Source organism: Primulina huaijiensis, chromosome 5, assembly GCF_012295235.1.
Source record: "Primulina huaijiensis isolate GDHJ02 chromosome 5, ASM1229523v2, whole genome shotgun sequence".
Taxonomy (NCBI): domain Eukaryota; kingdom Viridiplantae; phylum Streptophyta; class Magnoliopsida; order Lamiales; family Gesneriaceae; genus Primulina; species Primulina huaijiensis.
Window position 1 is genome coordinate 81,229 of NC_133310.1, and position 16,969 is coordinate 98,197.

The following is a 16,969-nucleotide window of genomic DNA, read 5'->3' on the forward strand; positions in this document are numbered from 1 at the left end:
TTGGATCCTATATCATTGGTATGATAGGATATTTCCCAGATTTATTGGGATTTGATTTTATTCCTTTGATCTATATAAAGTGTACTAATTCATGACTTAAAGTATGAAAAATAAGAGAATTTATTTCTCCTCAAATGTCTGTCATTTCTTTTCATATTGATTTGATTGGGATTTGTTGTATTGATGAGTTGACACGATGAGTGAGATTTCAATCTACTCATATCATTCAGAGTGTGGGGACATATGCTTGTTAAGTTGCATCCTCAGCAGTGACAGAGAGTGGCTTGGTTCATTTTAAGTGTTACAACAAGTTGGCTCAATGGTTTCCAAGCTAAAATTACCTGTGGACTCTCGAAATTACCCTGTTTTTCACGCCTCTCAACTGAAAACCTCGAAGTCACCCTGTTTTCCACGCCTCTTGACTGAATACAGCAAAGGTTTTGAAGCTGAATCACAATTGCCCAATGATGTTGAAGCATAATCGGATGCTTCACATGTGCCAAAACAAGTCTTGGCCCCATGGATGGTGCAAAAAGGTGAGGAGGGAATCAACCAAGTTATGATTTGGTCGGAAGGTAGACCAAAAGAAGAAGCTGCCTGGGAAGATGAGAGTGAAATTGTCATGCAATTTCCAGAATTTAGCCATCGGGACAAGGTTTAAGCTGATGGGGAAGGATCCAGTCCAGGTCCATGAACAGTTGAAATGACCTCACTAGCCCAAGAGAAAGGCCCAATCTACAAATTTTAATAGAGAAGTCCCAGAGTTCACATGGAAAATTAAGGGCAATGTTTGGTTACACGGGGAGCAGGAAGGAATAAATGAGGGATGATTGAGATTATAAGAAATTTATTACTTTGAGAGCTAACTTAGATAGGGGCATTGAGGAGACTGGTTTTCTTATTGTCATTTGAGTGCTCGCACTGTACCGTAATCCCAAAACTCTTAAAAAATTTAATATAGTGAATCATTCATTTATTAGACACAAGAGTGCTGAGTTGATTGATTCTCTATTTTTTGTTTTTATTTCTGTGTGAATTCTTGCTGCTGTAGTACAGTACTTCTGTGCAAATCCTATAACCTCGTAACCCTTCACCACATCGACAGCTTATCTCTAAACTCACTTAAAAACGACTGAATTATGGACACTGGTCTCGTTTAGTGATTTTTGTGAGGCAGAATCAGTAGGATTTCATCTCTGCACAGAAAGTGAATTATGGTTGTATACTCTGCTGTGTGGATGTTTTCTAATCATCCCTTCCTTTCCCCAATAAGATCATTCTTTTGTAGTTTATATAGCAATTTATGCTATTTTCCCTCTATGAAGAAACTAACCAATCAGTATTAGAACTATCATTATTAGATGTCATTTTCGTTTTCCAATGCTCGTAAATGTGAACTTACTGAACAATCTAAAATTTGATTCAGATTGATGAAGGTCATGGACTGTTTTCGAGGAAAAATCCATCTACTTATACTGAATTAATCAGCTCTGCCAGAAGAGGGCTATATAGGTTTGATCTCTCTTTGTTTATATTTGTTCGTGGGTTTGCATTTTGTGGCTTTTTGCTTACCCTATGAGTTATTGTGAGGTGGTGACTTCAATATTTGGAATTGTGAATTCTCTGTTGGGGACTATTTTGTGAGTGAAAGATCTGGATGGACCGTGTGTGCTTTTAGTGCTTCTGTCGAGTCGTTCAACGTAGTTCAATTCTTATGTGCACAATTCCTAGCTCAGTGCCTACCACCGGTTCCTTTAGTTGTTTGATGTGCTTCTGTTTTGGGGTTTCACAACATAGTTTTGTTGCCTAGGGTTATGTTGTGCCCTTGTAGAGATTTCAGAATATATTATGCTCCACTTACCTTAATCACTGACTGATTTATTACAGGATTGGAACTGTATTTAAACATTTTGGAACACGGTTATCTACTGATCTTGGTCCAGATGGGTCTCTCGTTGCTTTGCTTGAGGTGTTCTGGCCGATGCTCGAGAAGATCTTTATGTCAGAACATGTTGAGAACGCGAGTTTGTCTGCAGCTGCCTGCAGGGCCCTTGCACATGCAATTCAGGCATCAGGTTCCATGATTTATCCTGGTAGAACCAGGTGTCAAACTAAAAACCTTTTGTGACTCTCAACCTCATGATGGTCATTGCTCAGGAAACCCTAGTCCACAATTGATTGCCTATTACTCTACATGCATCAATATTTGCTGATGTATAGAAGATGAAAATATAGCTTCTTTAAGAACATTGAAATCAAAATATTGGAGTGAAAGATTGAGTCTTTGATTCCTAAAAAAATCCTTACCTTTTGTTGCCTTTAGTAGTTAATGGCTCTGTTTTTCCTCAGAAAACCATTTTATACCAGGCGGTTCTTCGTTTTCCTTGCTTGTATTGTGCTTTTACTCACTTCTTGGTGTTTTGAAACTTAGGTTTCTCTGCCATCTGACAGTATTATTGCTTGCTTGATCACCCAAGAGTTGGTTCTTCGCAGGTCAGCACTTTGTGACACTCTTGCCAAAGGTCCTCGATTGTCTGTCAACGAATTTCATGTCATTCCAAAGTCATGAATGCTACTTGAGAACAGGTGCAACTTTACGATAATTGTCTTGGTGTTTTCAATTCAAAATCATATTGAAGATACACATTTTTTCTTGTATGAAACATGTTCAGAATTCAGATGACTGAATTCTGCATAGATTAAGTTATTTTTTTCGAAAATTTTCATTTGGTGCTGATATAGTTTCTTGGATCAAATTTCCATGTCCAACTTTGCGCAAGTATCACCTAGGAAGAAAAGAATATACCCAACCTTATTTGTTAAGATGTTTTAAACCTGCTTTCAGCTGCAAGTTGCTAACAATTTTAGGGTGCGCTCATTTTTTATAAGTGCAAGTAAATTATGCAACGCGTGTGTAAAATTATAATCATAATTTACATGAGATGTTTTAAATTTTATTAAATTATTAATTTTATGTTTAATTTAATAATAATTGATAGAAATGAGTGAGGGGTCGTACCGCAATTTAATAAGAGTAACATTGAAGTAAGTTACCATGGCAATTTTGAGGAAAAAAATTGGTGCAAGGACAATTTGGAAAATAAAAGATGGTGTCCTTTAGATTCATTTGTCTTTTGTGTACACAACTTTCGCAAAGTTCATCCTAGCTCTTTCAACTCAAATTTTGTTCCTGAAATTATTTTCTTTGCTGCTGATGGGTTGTGAATGTGAGTGGTGCCAAGTTTGTTTATTTAATCAATTACTGAAAAAGTTGTTTTTGGCTTTTCTTGATATACTCAAGAAATCACTCTGCCATTTTTTTTTCAGTTACTTTTGAAACATCGGTTAATTTGGTTACTGATCGAAATAACTGATATTTATTTTGATTGGTTTGTTTTAAGGAAAAATTCGATCAGTTTGGTTTATTTAAAAAAATTGGTTTATTCGGTTTTTGACAATTCGGTTTGAGACCGAATGCTCACCTCTAGTATCGGAGAGGGCCATGTTTAGAGGAGGGATCCACCGTCAGAATTGTCAACTATGGGCTGTAGAAAATCATAGCCCGTGTAGTTTTCTCCCTCCACAGCCCACTCACCCACTCAGTGAAACCCATGTCTCTCAATCCATCATGTGCAATAGCGCAGGATGCATCCCTTTATATGGTGCTTTCTTTTTAACCCGCCGGAACCTTGAACTTATCGCCTTGTCCGGGGCTTTCTTTATAACCCATCGGAACCAATTGATGGTGGGTTCCTTCTCACCGATGAATTTCTTCCGTCTGCATCTAACTGTAACCCTTGGATTTTGCTCAAGAAATTGTTCGGTTTAGCACTTCCATTCGATCGGATCTAACACAACAGATCTTGGTAAATTCACTGTCCTTAGAACCTGTTTCTTCTCATCCAATCCACGTCTGAGATCCGCGGTTTTATTTTTCTCCTGCAACCTGTTCGAGGTCAGTGCATTCGACTGCTCCTAACCCCTTCTCTGATCCCTCATAACCTTGCAACTGCTTTTTGATAAGCGAACTGCTCTTCTCGACAACTTGTTTGTTTGTTTTCTCTTCCACATTGTCAAGCATCTGGATATCGAGCTTCTCTCCAACTTCTACCCCTTTTCCCGCCAAAGTTGCTACTCCAGCCACCTCTTGAAGTCTACCCATTCCTTCACTGAATTGCCGATCGATTTCACTGACTGGCTGATTGAATTCGCATGATTTTGTAAGGTCAGCTCTATGTAATTCATATCCTCTGCTAATTTCAGCACCTTTTCTCCAATCCGTCAACCCTCACGTCAAAATCTGTGGTCGCTATCTTCTTCCCCTCTAAGAAATCCGGCAGGTTGGACCACTGTTACGACCACAATTTACTAACTGAATTTAAATTGCAAAAGAGAAGAACAAATCACTCCCAGAGATGAATTCTTTACAAATCCCTAGCTAGCAGCTCGTATTTTCTGTATCAAATTTATTTTGCAAAAGATAGACCCAACACATTCCGGCAGGTCATCAATAAAAGTAATAAACAGCCGTTTGTTGGTGAGAGATTGAACACGTGAGGAACCCCAAATGTCACCATGAATCAACACAAAGGGTTTTGAGGCACGATTTAAATGTGAAGGAAAAGAAACCCGTTCATGATTTTCAGTGGTGCATCCGTCTCTTGACTAGTTTCAGGCCTTTTGTCCCTCGCCCTCTTACATTTCTTGGTACCAATTCGCTGTTTTACCATGAATCTCCCAACAGTTCTTGTCACTATGATTCAGGTTTTTACAGCATTCACACCACAACTGCGCCTTTTTTCAAGTTTCAAAACCACGAACAGCCAAGGCTGAATTTTCTGGGACAAAAGTTGATGAATTTCTTTGCATAACTCGTTTGCGAGTTTCCTCATGTCGAACTGCTTCGAAGGCCTCTTCAATAGATGGTAGTGGTTTCATCCCGGCAAGTCTTCCTGGAACATCATCTAAATACTTATTAAGACCACCAAGAAAATCATAAATGCGATATTTTTCCACCGTCTTCCTGTACATGGCAGCATCCTCAGCATGCAGGTGCTGAAAAAATATCATTCCTGCCATACCTTAGTCAAGGAATTAAAATATCGAGTCATGTCGAGATCACCTTGTCAGAGAGTGCACACTCTATTTCGTAGCTCTAACATTTGAGATGAATTGTCCAGATCTGAACGTGCAAGATTCACAGCATTCCAGATTCCTTTGGCGGTTGAGTAGAACAGATACATTTCTCAAATCTTGTCTTCCGTGGAGTGTGTATTAGCCAAGCCATCACCATCAAGTTCTGAGCATCCCAATCTGAGTACAAGGGATTATCAATTTTTGGCTAGGTGATGGAACCATCAAGATATCCCATCTTTCCCATACCACGAATTATCTATTGAATGGATCGCGACCATTGAAGAAGAGTATAATATATAGGAATATGTAAATATTCAGAAAATAAGGATATTGTATATCTTCTATTATTTTCTACTATCTGTTTCCTAAAATTAGGGATTGATCTGGGATAAATAATTATCATTGAAGGACTCCTAGTGTGTTTGATTTCAGCCCTTGTATCTCAATTATTCATTCAAGAAAGTAATGAAATACAAAAAGTGGAGTTTTCCTGGTCTCAATGCCATATGCTTCCTTGAGTCTGCGTGTGGAGCCCTTTTAAAATCAAGTACCATTTTTTTGTCTCTTCCTGTGTATAGTAAAATAGAGATTGTTCTTAATCTGTCCTAGAAGTATTACAGGCTTCTCATTATTTAATCAATATTTCTTCATTGCTTTAGCTGTTGTAGTATTTATTTCCTACCCCGTACATGGTCTTGTTGGATATTGCACTGCGATTGTCTCATTCGTCTTTCTTAGTCATCTGTTACTCATTCTCTCTTTCTTTCGACATCATTATTTTTTTCAGCTTCTGTTGTTGTTGAAGAATTTGGCAGTAAGGAGGAATATGGACCCTTGTTCGTTCGTACTTTTGAAAGATTTACGGGTTCAACGTCAATAATGGCTTTTACTTCTTCATATATATGTGATCAAGAGCCTGATCTTGTTGAAGCTTACGCAAGTTTTGCATCTTCATTTCTGCGTTGCTGTCCAAAGGTGGCATTTCATCCTGTTTTCGAAATGTTTTCTATCATCTATCACTGCCACGTAAACAACTGTTATCATTGTCCTGCTGCACTAGTCATATGTAGATTTTGTTTCTTTTTCCTACTTGCCACTTTTCCTATTTAATTTGTATGTGAACAACTAATGCGAACTTTAATGTACATTTCAGGAAGTAATAGCTGCCTCTGGTTCTCTTTTTGAGGTGTCCTTGCAGAAGGCGGGTATATGTTGTACAGCTGTGCATCGTGGTGCAGCACTATCAGCAATGTCATACATATCCTGTAAGGCCACAATTTTTCTCGTATTTCTAATTATGTTTCTTCGCGGTACCTCGGCTGAAGAAGGCCAATAAAAGTACCTGCACCCTCAGTCAAGATTAGATCAGAATCTGCAACCATCACAGTCTTCTATGTAAAAACCCGTTTACTCTAAATTTTTATCACTCTATGTCTTCATTGGGTCGTACGCTTCAGTTTTAGTAGATTCCTAGTGGATCATTTTTAGCAGTTCAATCCTTCAAATATATGCTTCTGAGACAGAAGTAAGTCCATTCTCATACTGTGCCAAAGTGAAGGCCCCTGGGCCCCGACATTCATTTTATTGAATTTTATCCTACTTTTGTTCTTTGGCTTCATATAAGATTGACTTAAATGATGCTACTGTATAACTCGATCACTAACTTATTTGTGAGCATTTCAGGCTTCTTGGAGGTTGGACTTATGTTTTTGCTGGAACCTATGGCTCTGACGCCAGAAAGATCTGTGCAAGATATGGTGGTAAGGGTCATATCAATCAATGGAGAGGGTCTTGTCTCAAATCTGGTGTATGCTCTACTTGGTGTTTCTGCAATGTCAAGGGTAAACACGGCATCCTAAATTCTTGATGTTGATACATGCGGTTCAGGATTCGTTGTTTAGAGTTACCCACCTAAACTCCCCTGATCTCTTGTTCATGTAGATGATGCTAGATTCAAATTGATGTTCAAGTGTCACTTGAACATCTACAGAAAACCGTTGACCTTATTAGCAACTTTGCTAGGTTAACAAGTAAGCTATCTTGCACGTGTCATAGAAACTGTAGCTTTCGTTCCAATGCCTTTATGTTTTGAGGCACCACTGTTGTCACCAAAGGATGTTTAGGATGTCCACAACTTCTCTGAAAAGATGAAGCTGAACTGAGAAACTATATAATGTGTTGGGTCGATTTTGTGTGTGCAACTTGTTGCAGGTTCATAAATCCACAACAATCCTTCAGCAATTTGCTGCAATGTGCAGTTTAAGTGAAAGAACAAAGTGGAATTCTATTCTTCACTGGAAATATTTCCAGGGATGGCTACACTCTGCTGTTAGTATTCTCTCTCTCTAACATTATGTTACTTTATTTTTGGCGTGCTGGTTAAAGTTTTGAAACTGCTTTGAGAATGTAGTATGTTTATCAATCAACTTTAATACTTTCCTCATTGAATTAGTTCCTTCTTAGTTGCAGTGTGCTCATTCAAGTTACTAGCCCAGATCTTAGCTCAGTCAAGGTGTTTTAGTTAATGTGACTTTCTCCATTACGTTGGAGGGCCCAAGAAGCCTCTGTTCTTTAAAACGTAAAATATTGTGAAAGAAAACTGGTGGAAAATCAAACAAAAAAGGAAATATAAACCATAAACAACTGAGGTTGGATATAGCAAAATGGTCGTAACTTGCCATCATAATGAGTTTGTAAGCTGATCCGTAGAAAAATACGAGGACAGTTGCACCTTTCTATTGTCTGGGAATATTTCTTGAATAACATTCTAGGGTACAAAGCACATTACAAAATAGTCTTGGTATTTACATTTCTAGCTTGAGCTCTTCAAGGGCCATATGCTGATGTGCTCATATTGTAATTATTCTCCCATAATACAGACCCTAAGGAGACACCAGGAATGTCTAGAAATTCAAATGGAAGTTCTGACCGGGCATGAAGAATCAATTGATTTAACTCAAATGTTTTTAATCATAGTCAAAGACCTAGATGAAACATTAAATCATCGAATAAAACAACATGGTATGTAGAATTTTTCTTTTGGGGGACGACCTTTTGACTCATAGAAAGGCACAATACTTTCTCATCATTAAGATTACATGTTACTAAACAGGATATTGCTTGATTCTGATTTTATGAATTTGGTTTTCATCATGGGGGTTATCTTCATCGTTCTTTTCATAAATGACTTTGTTTGCTAGTTACAAACCATTTTAAGATGTGAGTAGTTTAGAATCAGTTTGCACTTTTTGGTTGCTAGTTTTGATCTGTTTTGGCATTTTAGTTGCAGACGGTGCCGGCTGAGTACCTGAAACAAGGTGAACTTGAATCTTTAATTCCAATTTGGATGAAGGCCTTCCAGGCTGCAGCATCAGATTATCTTGTGAGCAGGCGAAGTGGAGAAATTAGCCATGGGCACATGCAAGGGAAAGGGTGCAGACTTTTAAAGCGATTAATAAGAGAATTCGCTGATAATCATCGTTATATTCCAAATTCGACTTGATATTTTTAATTATTTGACGTCAACCACTGCATTTAACCAGCAGCATGAACAGGCTTCTGCCATCAGGTTTGATTTATACCAAGTCTGGTGGATACTGCAATCTCTCATCGTGGGTCAAATTATTGAGGTTGAGCCTCACCGCAAACTGGCTAAAAGCTGGCGCAGCTTTGTACATAATCACGGTTGTAGCTTAAGTTAATCAATTTTGTATTATTATATGGTTAGTGTGTACACTAAACAAGGTACATTAAAAGAAATGAAGTAGAATACCTAGGATCGTTTACGTGGAAAGTATGGATGACGTGTAGGAACATGGATTTATTTTTGTTGGTAAATGGAGAAAGATATGCAAGACACGTTTTAATATAGAGGGGGGGAAGTAGAGTTGATGAACAAAGAAGTTGGAAGAGATTCAGGAATAGACTCTGGTTAATTAAATCAAATAAATAAATATATATATAGGCTGTCCCCATTCTATTCTTGGTGTATTATTGAAAACTGTGTGCACTCGGACCGGCCAACTTATGAAATAATTATACTTCGTGCTATTATTATTAATAATAATTTATGAGAATATGATAACGAATAATCTCTTCACAACTGGGAACATTATTGATAGAGCGAGTATCTATGTGGAATATAGTAAGTGGTAAATGAAGGTACAAACGAGGATCCAGTGGCTTGGATGCGAAATTCATCAAAGCTAAAATGCTGTTTACGTCTAATGCAGGCTTAGCTCTGCCACGATAAGCTTATAGTAACCACAGAACCCATTCCAAACTATTTAACTGCTCGTTCATTTAGTAAGAATTATGAATTAGTATGAGCAATTTTACTGTATATTCATTTTTTAGTATTGCAACTGGCAATTTTGGAATTGTATGATTCCGGATTAAATCAAAATTGACACGGAAAGTTTTGTCTTTCTTTTGACTCTTTAACTTTCAATATCATTTCTTTATGGTTTTATTTTAAACTTCTAACACGCTTTGTTAGATAACAATCAACATTTATTCGAAAATATGTAAAAAAAGAAAAAATCAATTACAAAGTAGTTGTTTCTTTAATAGCATAAAATCCGGAACATCTATGTGTAGTGTCAACGGATTGGCAAGATTAGAATCTGAGTGAGATTTAACTCATATTTCTTTGTTCGAAACAAGAAAACCAAGTGCGAAAGGCAAAGGAATCATTGAGGCAAGTTGGCAGTAAGAGACAACTCTTCTTCTTCTTCTTTTCTTCTACTACTACTTCCCAACTGGGCTCATACTAATTTACAACCCAATAATAAAAACGCGACACAGCGAAGCACAGCTTATAATAACCTTCGTCTACCTCAATTTCATTTGTGTATAATATTCTGGTTTGGTGGAGTTTGCTGCCTTGTCGGCGGCAGGTCGCTTTCCGTGTCCGCCCGCTGTCTCTTTCTTAATCCATTGCTAATTATGCCATGACCGTGTCTTAAAGTTGTAATTCACAAATCAAACCATGCTTCAATGGTCCAACCATATTGTGTTTCAAGATTCATGATTTAATCACCATCGATGAGTTTACTATCAAATTTTCATGCTGGTCTAATTTTTTCTTGGACCGGAAAATACAATGTGGATGGGAATGTTTATGATTTCTCCTGATCTGAAAACTGTTTTTCTTTCACCGTTCACTTACAACTGAACTTTCCAAGGGATCTTTCCTCTGCAAAACCAGGTACAGGTTCCCGCATCCTCTGGTCTTTTTTTTTTGTTTGACCTTTTTCCTACTTGGTGGTTGTTTCTCCTCAATTTTGCTTTCTTGCTTGGTTGAACGCTGATTCTGCTGTTGCTTTGCTTGCCATTTCATTTCTCAATGACCAATCTTGTTTCAATTCCCATCACCATGATCGTTAGTCAACAATCTTGACTTGATTTGCATAAATAATGTTGGAAGTACTATGTGCCTCTGGATTGTTTCCTTAGAATTAATTTAAATGGCTAAGTTAATCCGTTTACAGCCTTGTCTTTTCTTTAAACAATCTTTTTAAAAAAGAGAAACATGATAATGATGTCCTACCATCTATGCCTGATGTTATTAAGGTATAATATCATCTTCATTCTTATTCTAGTGCATGCATTCCTTGATTGTTTATATTCTTGCAATTGTATCTAGGTAAAACCCCGACCAGAAGCAAAGAAATCCTTTTGATTGCCTCAGTGCAACCTGATTCACATTATCTCCAGATTAGAATCCTTTATCTTAAATCTTTTTTTATGTATAATCTTAATTTCAGGTTCCATGTCCAAATTATAATCTCAATAAAACCGCCTAACACTGAGCTGGATCCCAGTTTAAATGTCAAGGACTCTTGCAGCAATTTTAGGAGGCGCTGCAGGAGCCGTGGCATTGGTGGGAATACTGCTAATAATTTTGTGGTACTGCTTGTTACATGGTAGTGGCGTTTCAAGAACATCTGAGACAGGCTCTTCTGATCCATCTGTTCAAGGTAACTTTTGCATTCTGATCCATCTGTTCACAGCAACTTAGGATTCATTGTAAACGGTCAGACAATAAAATCCTAAGTGCTATGCAGTTGGAAGAGCTACTGGAATTGAGTTTCCTTTGCGAGATGCTAGACGCTTCGAGATTGAGGAATTGTTATTGGCAACAAGAAACTTCAGTGACAAAAGTTTGATAGGACAAGGAAAGTTTGGGGAGGTTTATAAAGGCTTGCTCCAAGATGGGATGCTTGTAGCAATAAAAAGACGACCTGGACGCCCTACTCAGGAGTTCATTGATGAGGTATCTTTTTATTTTCAAAATAATGTGAATTAATTCAGTGCTATATCATTTAAAAGACATGTTTAATATACAACCTGGAAGTGGAATCTTATTTTCGAGATTATCAACCTTTTTCACTTCTTTTGGCTTTTGGCTTGCAAGGTAGTTGAGATGAGGGATAAAGTAACTTTCTTCCCACCCCGTATTGGCGACAATGCTGTACATAAAATTTAAGATTCTAAATAATCTGACACATTTTTGGAACATTGATAATTATCTTTATCTTAGAGTTTTATTCTTTTTCTCACCTTGATTCTTCATCAAGATTTTTGTGATTTCTCTTTCAAAATTATTTTTTATATGTCCTTTTGTCGCACTTTTAGGATTTTCCCTTCTTGAAAATAATGTGCACACACACATTGTTCGTAACTTGTTGAACATATCAGAACTCTATTCCTGACATGTGCATTTTGTAAAGCTGGATTTCTCGTGTCATGCGTAGACATAATGTCTATTAACTTTTAAGACATTTTTCTGAGTTTCCATCCTTAGATGATTATGGGATATATTTTCTTGTCAGGTCCGATATATAGCATCTATTCAACATCGAAATCTTGTCACTTTATTAGGCTATTGCCAGGAAAGTAATCTGCAGATTCTTATCTACGAGTACATACCCAACGGAAGTGTATCTATTCACCTGTACGGTAATTGACCTCATCCTCCCTACCCTTATCTCTCAATATTGGGGTGTCTGTGCACATATACATGTGCAAGTAAATTTAACTTTAATAATCCAGCTACTTTTTCTACAGAAATCATGTCTCTGCTGGATAACCATAAAATCATTCACCAGTCGTTTGGTGATTTATTTGCCAGTCATTTGATCCATCCATCAGTTTGTTATTAAAAAAATATATTTTTAAAATCGGTCTAATCTTTTCTTGGACTGGAAAATACAATGTGAATTGTATTGTGTCAGATTTCCCCTGATCTGAAAACTATTTTCTTTCGCTGATCACTTACAACTGAACTTGGTTCTAAGGGATCTTTCCTCTGCAAAACCAGGTCTGGGTTCCCTACATCCTCTGGTCTTCTTTTTCTTTTACTTTTTCATACTTCGTCATCGTTTCTCCTTCGTATTAGCTTATTTCCTTGATTGAACCCTGATTGTGCTGCTGCTTTGCTTGCTGTTTTATTCAATTCCCACCATTTTTTCGTTATCTTCTCCTGCTTTCCTTTCAACTATTTTATTCCCTCGATAATTTCCAAAACTTGTATCCTCTTGCTTTTCTTTCTCCATTCATTTATTCAGCTCTGCTCTTTCGTTTCCCTTATTTGATGACTTTTACTTCTTTACCAAACAGTTTTTTTTTTTTTATTGTATCTTGGATTCCCCAACTCTTCTTTGACAGGTGCTGGCCAGGTTTCACAGGAGAAGCTTGAGTTCAAGCACAGGCTATCGATAGCTCTGGGGGCTGCTAAAGGTGATCCTCTGCAAAATCAGTGAGCATTTTTGGCTTTCCTTGTAGCGTATATTTTGTTTCACCATAGAAATGTAGCAATATCAATTATGAGAAACGACAAATATTGAGGTTCCAAAAAACTGTAGTTGGTCTCTGTAGCATTGCACATTAATGCTTTAGAACGTGCACCTCACACATCCTTTAAAACCGTATGCAGGTTTAGCTCATCTCCACTCTCTCAGTCCTAGATTAATACACAAGGATTTCAAAACACTTAATGTACTTGTGGATGAGAATTTCATTGCTAAAGTAGCAGATGCTGGGTTACTCAATTTTCTTGGACGATTTGATAGTGCGGGCCCATCATCTGAAGTTGCAGCTGATGAGATTTTCCTTGCTCCTGAGTAATGCACATGCATTTAGTGATTTATTTGTATAATTCCTCGGAAAGTCATTGGCCATAATTTCATTTATTTGTACAGGGTTAAGGAGTTCGGTCGATTTTCTGAGAAAAGTGATGTTTACAGTTTCGGGGTTTTTCTTTTGGAGTTATTGAGCGGGCAGGTGGCCAAGGACTTGCTAACTTCAGATGTCATGGTCGAATGGGTGTGTTTCTATTGAATTTTCTTTAAAAATGGTATAATAGTTATGTAAGGAAGGATATATTATTTATTTGTCAGGTGCAAAATCATCAGGATTGTGGCACCACATCTACTATGATTGATCATCGATTGGGTAATAGCTTTACGAAGGAAGGAGTGGAAGAGTTCATAAATTTGATAGTGAACTGTGTGAACCCTTCAAGCGAGAGGCGTCCTGCGATGAGCAATGTGGTCGCAGAACTTGATCGAATTCTTGAGAAAGAAATGAGCTTGACAACAATCATGGGGGAAGGAACTCCAGTTGTCACCCTCGGGAGCCAGCTTTTTAGGGCTTCCAAATAATAAATTTATATAAATAAAATTTCTGCTTGTTTTTTTTTGTCATGCTTTGTGGTATTACCATATTATTTATTTGTGTGTATTCGTGTGTGTGTGTGTGTGTGTGTGTGTGTGTGTATAACATCAAGAGCAAGAGCTGATCCAGGTGTTTGATAATTGTATAAAAACAAAATGTGATTTTTTAAAAATTTAAATTCTTTACCCGTTACTGTGTTTAAGAATCTTTTTGCACAGAGATTTGTCTTTGTTAGTTTTATAGTGAGAGTGGATTACATGGTCGATTCATTGTCTTCACACCACACATATATGTAAAATATATAATTGCAATGGAATATGCATAAATTCTTGATGGTTTTGTTCTTTGTGAAATTAGATTAATTTTTATTTAATGTTAGATAATTTGGTACTCGTGAATTATGATATTTTCTTTCCAATAATATCATGTGTCGGACTCTTAACTCCTAAACATTACTAACATGTAATTTGATAAGTTTATTGACAAGTTAAATTTTTTTATTTAATACTAGTGACATTTTGCATATTTTTTTTTTTGAAGGTAAAACTCGTAACTTTATTGAATAAAATCATCCATTACAAGTCTGACCAACCACGATGGAAATTCACCATTCACCCATACAAATGGTGATGGGAAAGAAAAAGCAAAATGAGCAATATTATGAGCAACTTTATTCGAAGAACGACGAACATGAATGCACTCAAAAATCACGGGTTTCTTCAACCGCTCTTTAATATCTGCTGCACAAATACCAGTGTACCCAAGATCATCCTGGTTGGTAGTGACTGCCTGCACTGCCAATAAGGAATCCGAAGCTACTTGAACATCAGCAAAGCCTTTATCGTACAAAAGAATAATTCCTTCCCTGATCGCCAATAATTCCCCATGAACTATTGATAAGGGCTGATTGATCTGTTTTCCAAAAGCCAGCAGCAAGCGACCTTGACTGTCTCGAACTACACCCCCAATGCTAAATTGGTTTTTCTCATAATTCACCTCCGCATCTACATTGAGCTTGAGTGAACATGGACTGGGAGGCGTCCAACTCTTCTCCAGATTAACCCTTGGAACTTCAGCGACTATTTTCTCTTTGGCTCGAGCTTTGCGAAAATCTGGTAATATCGCTGAGCTTCAGGAAACGGTTGTTGCTAATGGATTCTTCTTATCACTATGCATGAAATTTTGCTTCTCCCGCCAAACTGCCCATGTGAGGATCGCAAACTCCTCAAAAGATGGTTTTGGTAATTGCTCCTTCAACCACAGACATAGTTCCAGAGTGCAAGATTGCGCGGCTCTACGCAAGACAATAGCAAAAGAAGTGTTCTTCCACAAATGCTTGATTGCAGCACAGAAAAATAGAGCATGACAAGTAGAATCCCTCGGGAAGTTGCACAGACTACAAGATTCATTGACCGGGACATGCTGGCGAGATAGGTTTAGATTAGTCGGAATACAATCATGTGATATACTCCACCAGAATAATCGGATTTTCGGCGGGATAGATAAGCTCCATATAAAAGACCACCAATCCTCATTAGGATGAGCCGACTGATGTTCCGGAGGTGAGAATAATCCACGCTGAAGGCGGCATCCATCTTTCACTGTATAATGACCTTTAGCGTCATACCTCCAGAATAGGGTGTCACAAACCCCAGTAGCAGGAAGTGGGATCTTGAGGATTTCACTAGCCACATGAGGGTTAAAGCTAGAGATGATTAGATCAGTATCCCACCCACCATTCCTGATTAGAGTACTTACCTCTCTGCCTTGATCCCGAGAGACTAGGGATCCATGCAGGTTAGAACGCATGCTTGGTATCCATCAGCAACGGATGAGTATTGGGACTGAAGGAAAGAGCTGACTTATCATAGTTGATGAGTTGTCCTGATGCCTTCTCATATATGGACAAGCAATCCTTTACCCGTGCTCCTTCTTCCATATTCGCTCTAAAGAATACCAGACTATCATCTGCAAAGAACAGGTGAGAAACTGATGGACTGCTAGGTGCAATCTTAACTCCTCGGATTAAACCTCTAGATTCAAAGGTATTAAATAGAGAAGAAAGACCATGAGCACACAAAACAAAGAGATAAGGCGACAACGGATCACCCTGTCTCAATCCGCGACTTGGCTTAATAGGTCCCACCACTTCCTGATTTACTCTGAAATAATATGAAACAGATTTGACACAGTGCATCACCTTCGCAACCCAACTCTGATTAAAACCCAATTTTATCATCATCTGCTGCAGGAACTCCCATTCCACTCGATCGTATGGTTTACTCATATCCAGTTTAAGGGCTGCATATCCCCTGCGTCCAGTTTTCCTGTGACTCAACCAATGCAATATTCGAACCCCACAATAATGTTATCAGTAATAAGGCGTCCTGGGATAAAAGCACTCTGTGACGCCTCAATAAGTTTCGAGAGCGCTGGCCTGAATCGATTGGTAAGGGCCCGAGAGATAATTTTGTAGCATACATTACACAGGCTGATAGGTCTGAATTCCTTCAAAAGCATCGGGTTTTTTACTTTCGGAATGAGGGTGACAAGTGTGTCATTCCATGTCTCAAGAGAGGCTCCCTCATTAAGCACCCGGAGTGTCTCATCCGTGAAATCCTTACCAATTACATCCCAAAACTTCTGGTAGAATAGCGCAGATAGTCCATCAGGACCTGGGGCTTTGTTGAATTTTTTCACTTAATTTTTAAGCATGTAAATTTATTTATGTATTTGTATATAATAACGACTTCAATAAATGTTGGTGTCATCTAGTAGATAAAAAAATATTAAATTGTTTATCATGTTTTCATCTCTATTGCTTCATTACAATAAGAGTTTGATAACATTTATGTTGTCGTTGATGATCATAGTTGTTTGACATATATAATATTTTATTTCATTAGAGTATTTATTTATATTTTTTTGTAAATATGAAGCATATAAAATATTTCATAATTTTAATTATTACTTATATAAAATGTTGATCTTATATGTTGCAAAATGCTACAATTTCATTATCGTTTTCTTCCGTTTCCAATAAACTTCCTTCGTTTTGTGCGATGTATGCCATAAACTTAATCTCGTTGTCTCTAATCTGCACCATACATTTTATCTTAGATTAAATATCAGTTTTGAATAATTTTAAATTCTT

General features: G+C 37.5%; 2 protein-coding genes across 10 annotated transcripts in view; both read left to right on the plus strand.

The window, feature by feature from the left end:
- The window catches only part of LOC140976048 (transportin MOS14), a 39,650-nt gene extending 30,794 nt beyond the window's left edge, over positions 1-8,856 (plus strand). For 5 of the 8 annotated variants that reach the window (XM_073439899.1, XM_073439897.1, XM_073439898.1 and 2 more), the window contains 8 exons: positions 1,427-1,512; positions 1,888-2,075; positions 2,494-2,586; positions 5,924-6,111; positions 6,290-6,401; positions 6,820-6,977; positions 7,348-7,464; positions 8,420-8,856. In XM_073439899.1, the coding sequence (XP_073296000.1) occupies positions 1,427-1,512; positions 1,888-2,075; positions 2,494-2,586; positions 5,924-6,111; positions 6,290-6,401; positions 6,820-6,977; positions 7,348-7,464; positions 8,420-8,638 (1,161 nt within the window). In that variant the 3' untranslated portion in view covers positions 8,639-8,856. Of the gene's footprint in view, positions 1-1,426; positions 1,513-1,887; positions 2,076-2,493; positions 2,587-5,923; positions 6,112-6,289; positions 6,402-6,819; positions 6,978-7,077; positions 7,465-8,419 lie in introns of those variants that run through there. The other 3 variants (XR_012175153.1, XR_012175155.1, XR_012175154.1) reach the window with 3 other exon arrangements.
- Positions 8,857-9,750: 894 nt separating this feature from the next.
- On the plus strand, positions 9,751-14,005 carry LOC140976049 (proline-rich receptor-like protein kinase PERK1). 2 transcript variants are annotated; one of them, XM_073439902.1, is made up of 8 exons: positions 9,751-10,345; positions 10,905-11,117; positions 11,205-11,413; positions 11,973-12,099; positions 12,808-12,879; positions 13,076-13,262; positions 13,341-13,464; positions 13,539-14,005. In XM_073439902.1, the coding sequence occupies exons 2-8, from the start codon at positions 10,967-10,969 to the stop codon at positions 13,800-13,802; spliced, it is 1,134 nt and encodes a 377-aa protein (XP_073296003.1). In that variant the 5' UTR covers positions 9,751-10,345; positions 10,905-10,966; the 3' UTR covers positions 13,803-14,005. The 2 variants fall into 2 exon arrangements, with proteins under 2 accessions (XP_073296003.1, XP_073296004.1); XM_073439903.1 differs by lacking the exon at positions 9,751-10,345 and having other exon boundaries at positions 10,885-11,117.
- Positions 14,006-16,969: the final 2,964 nt, after the last annotated feature.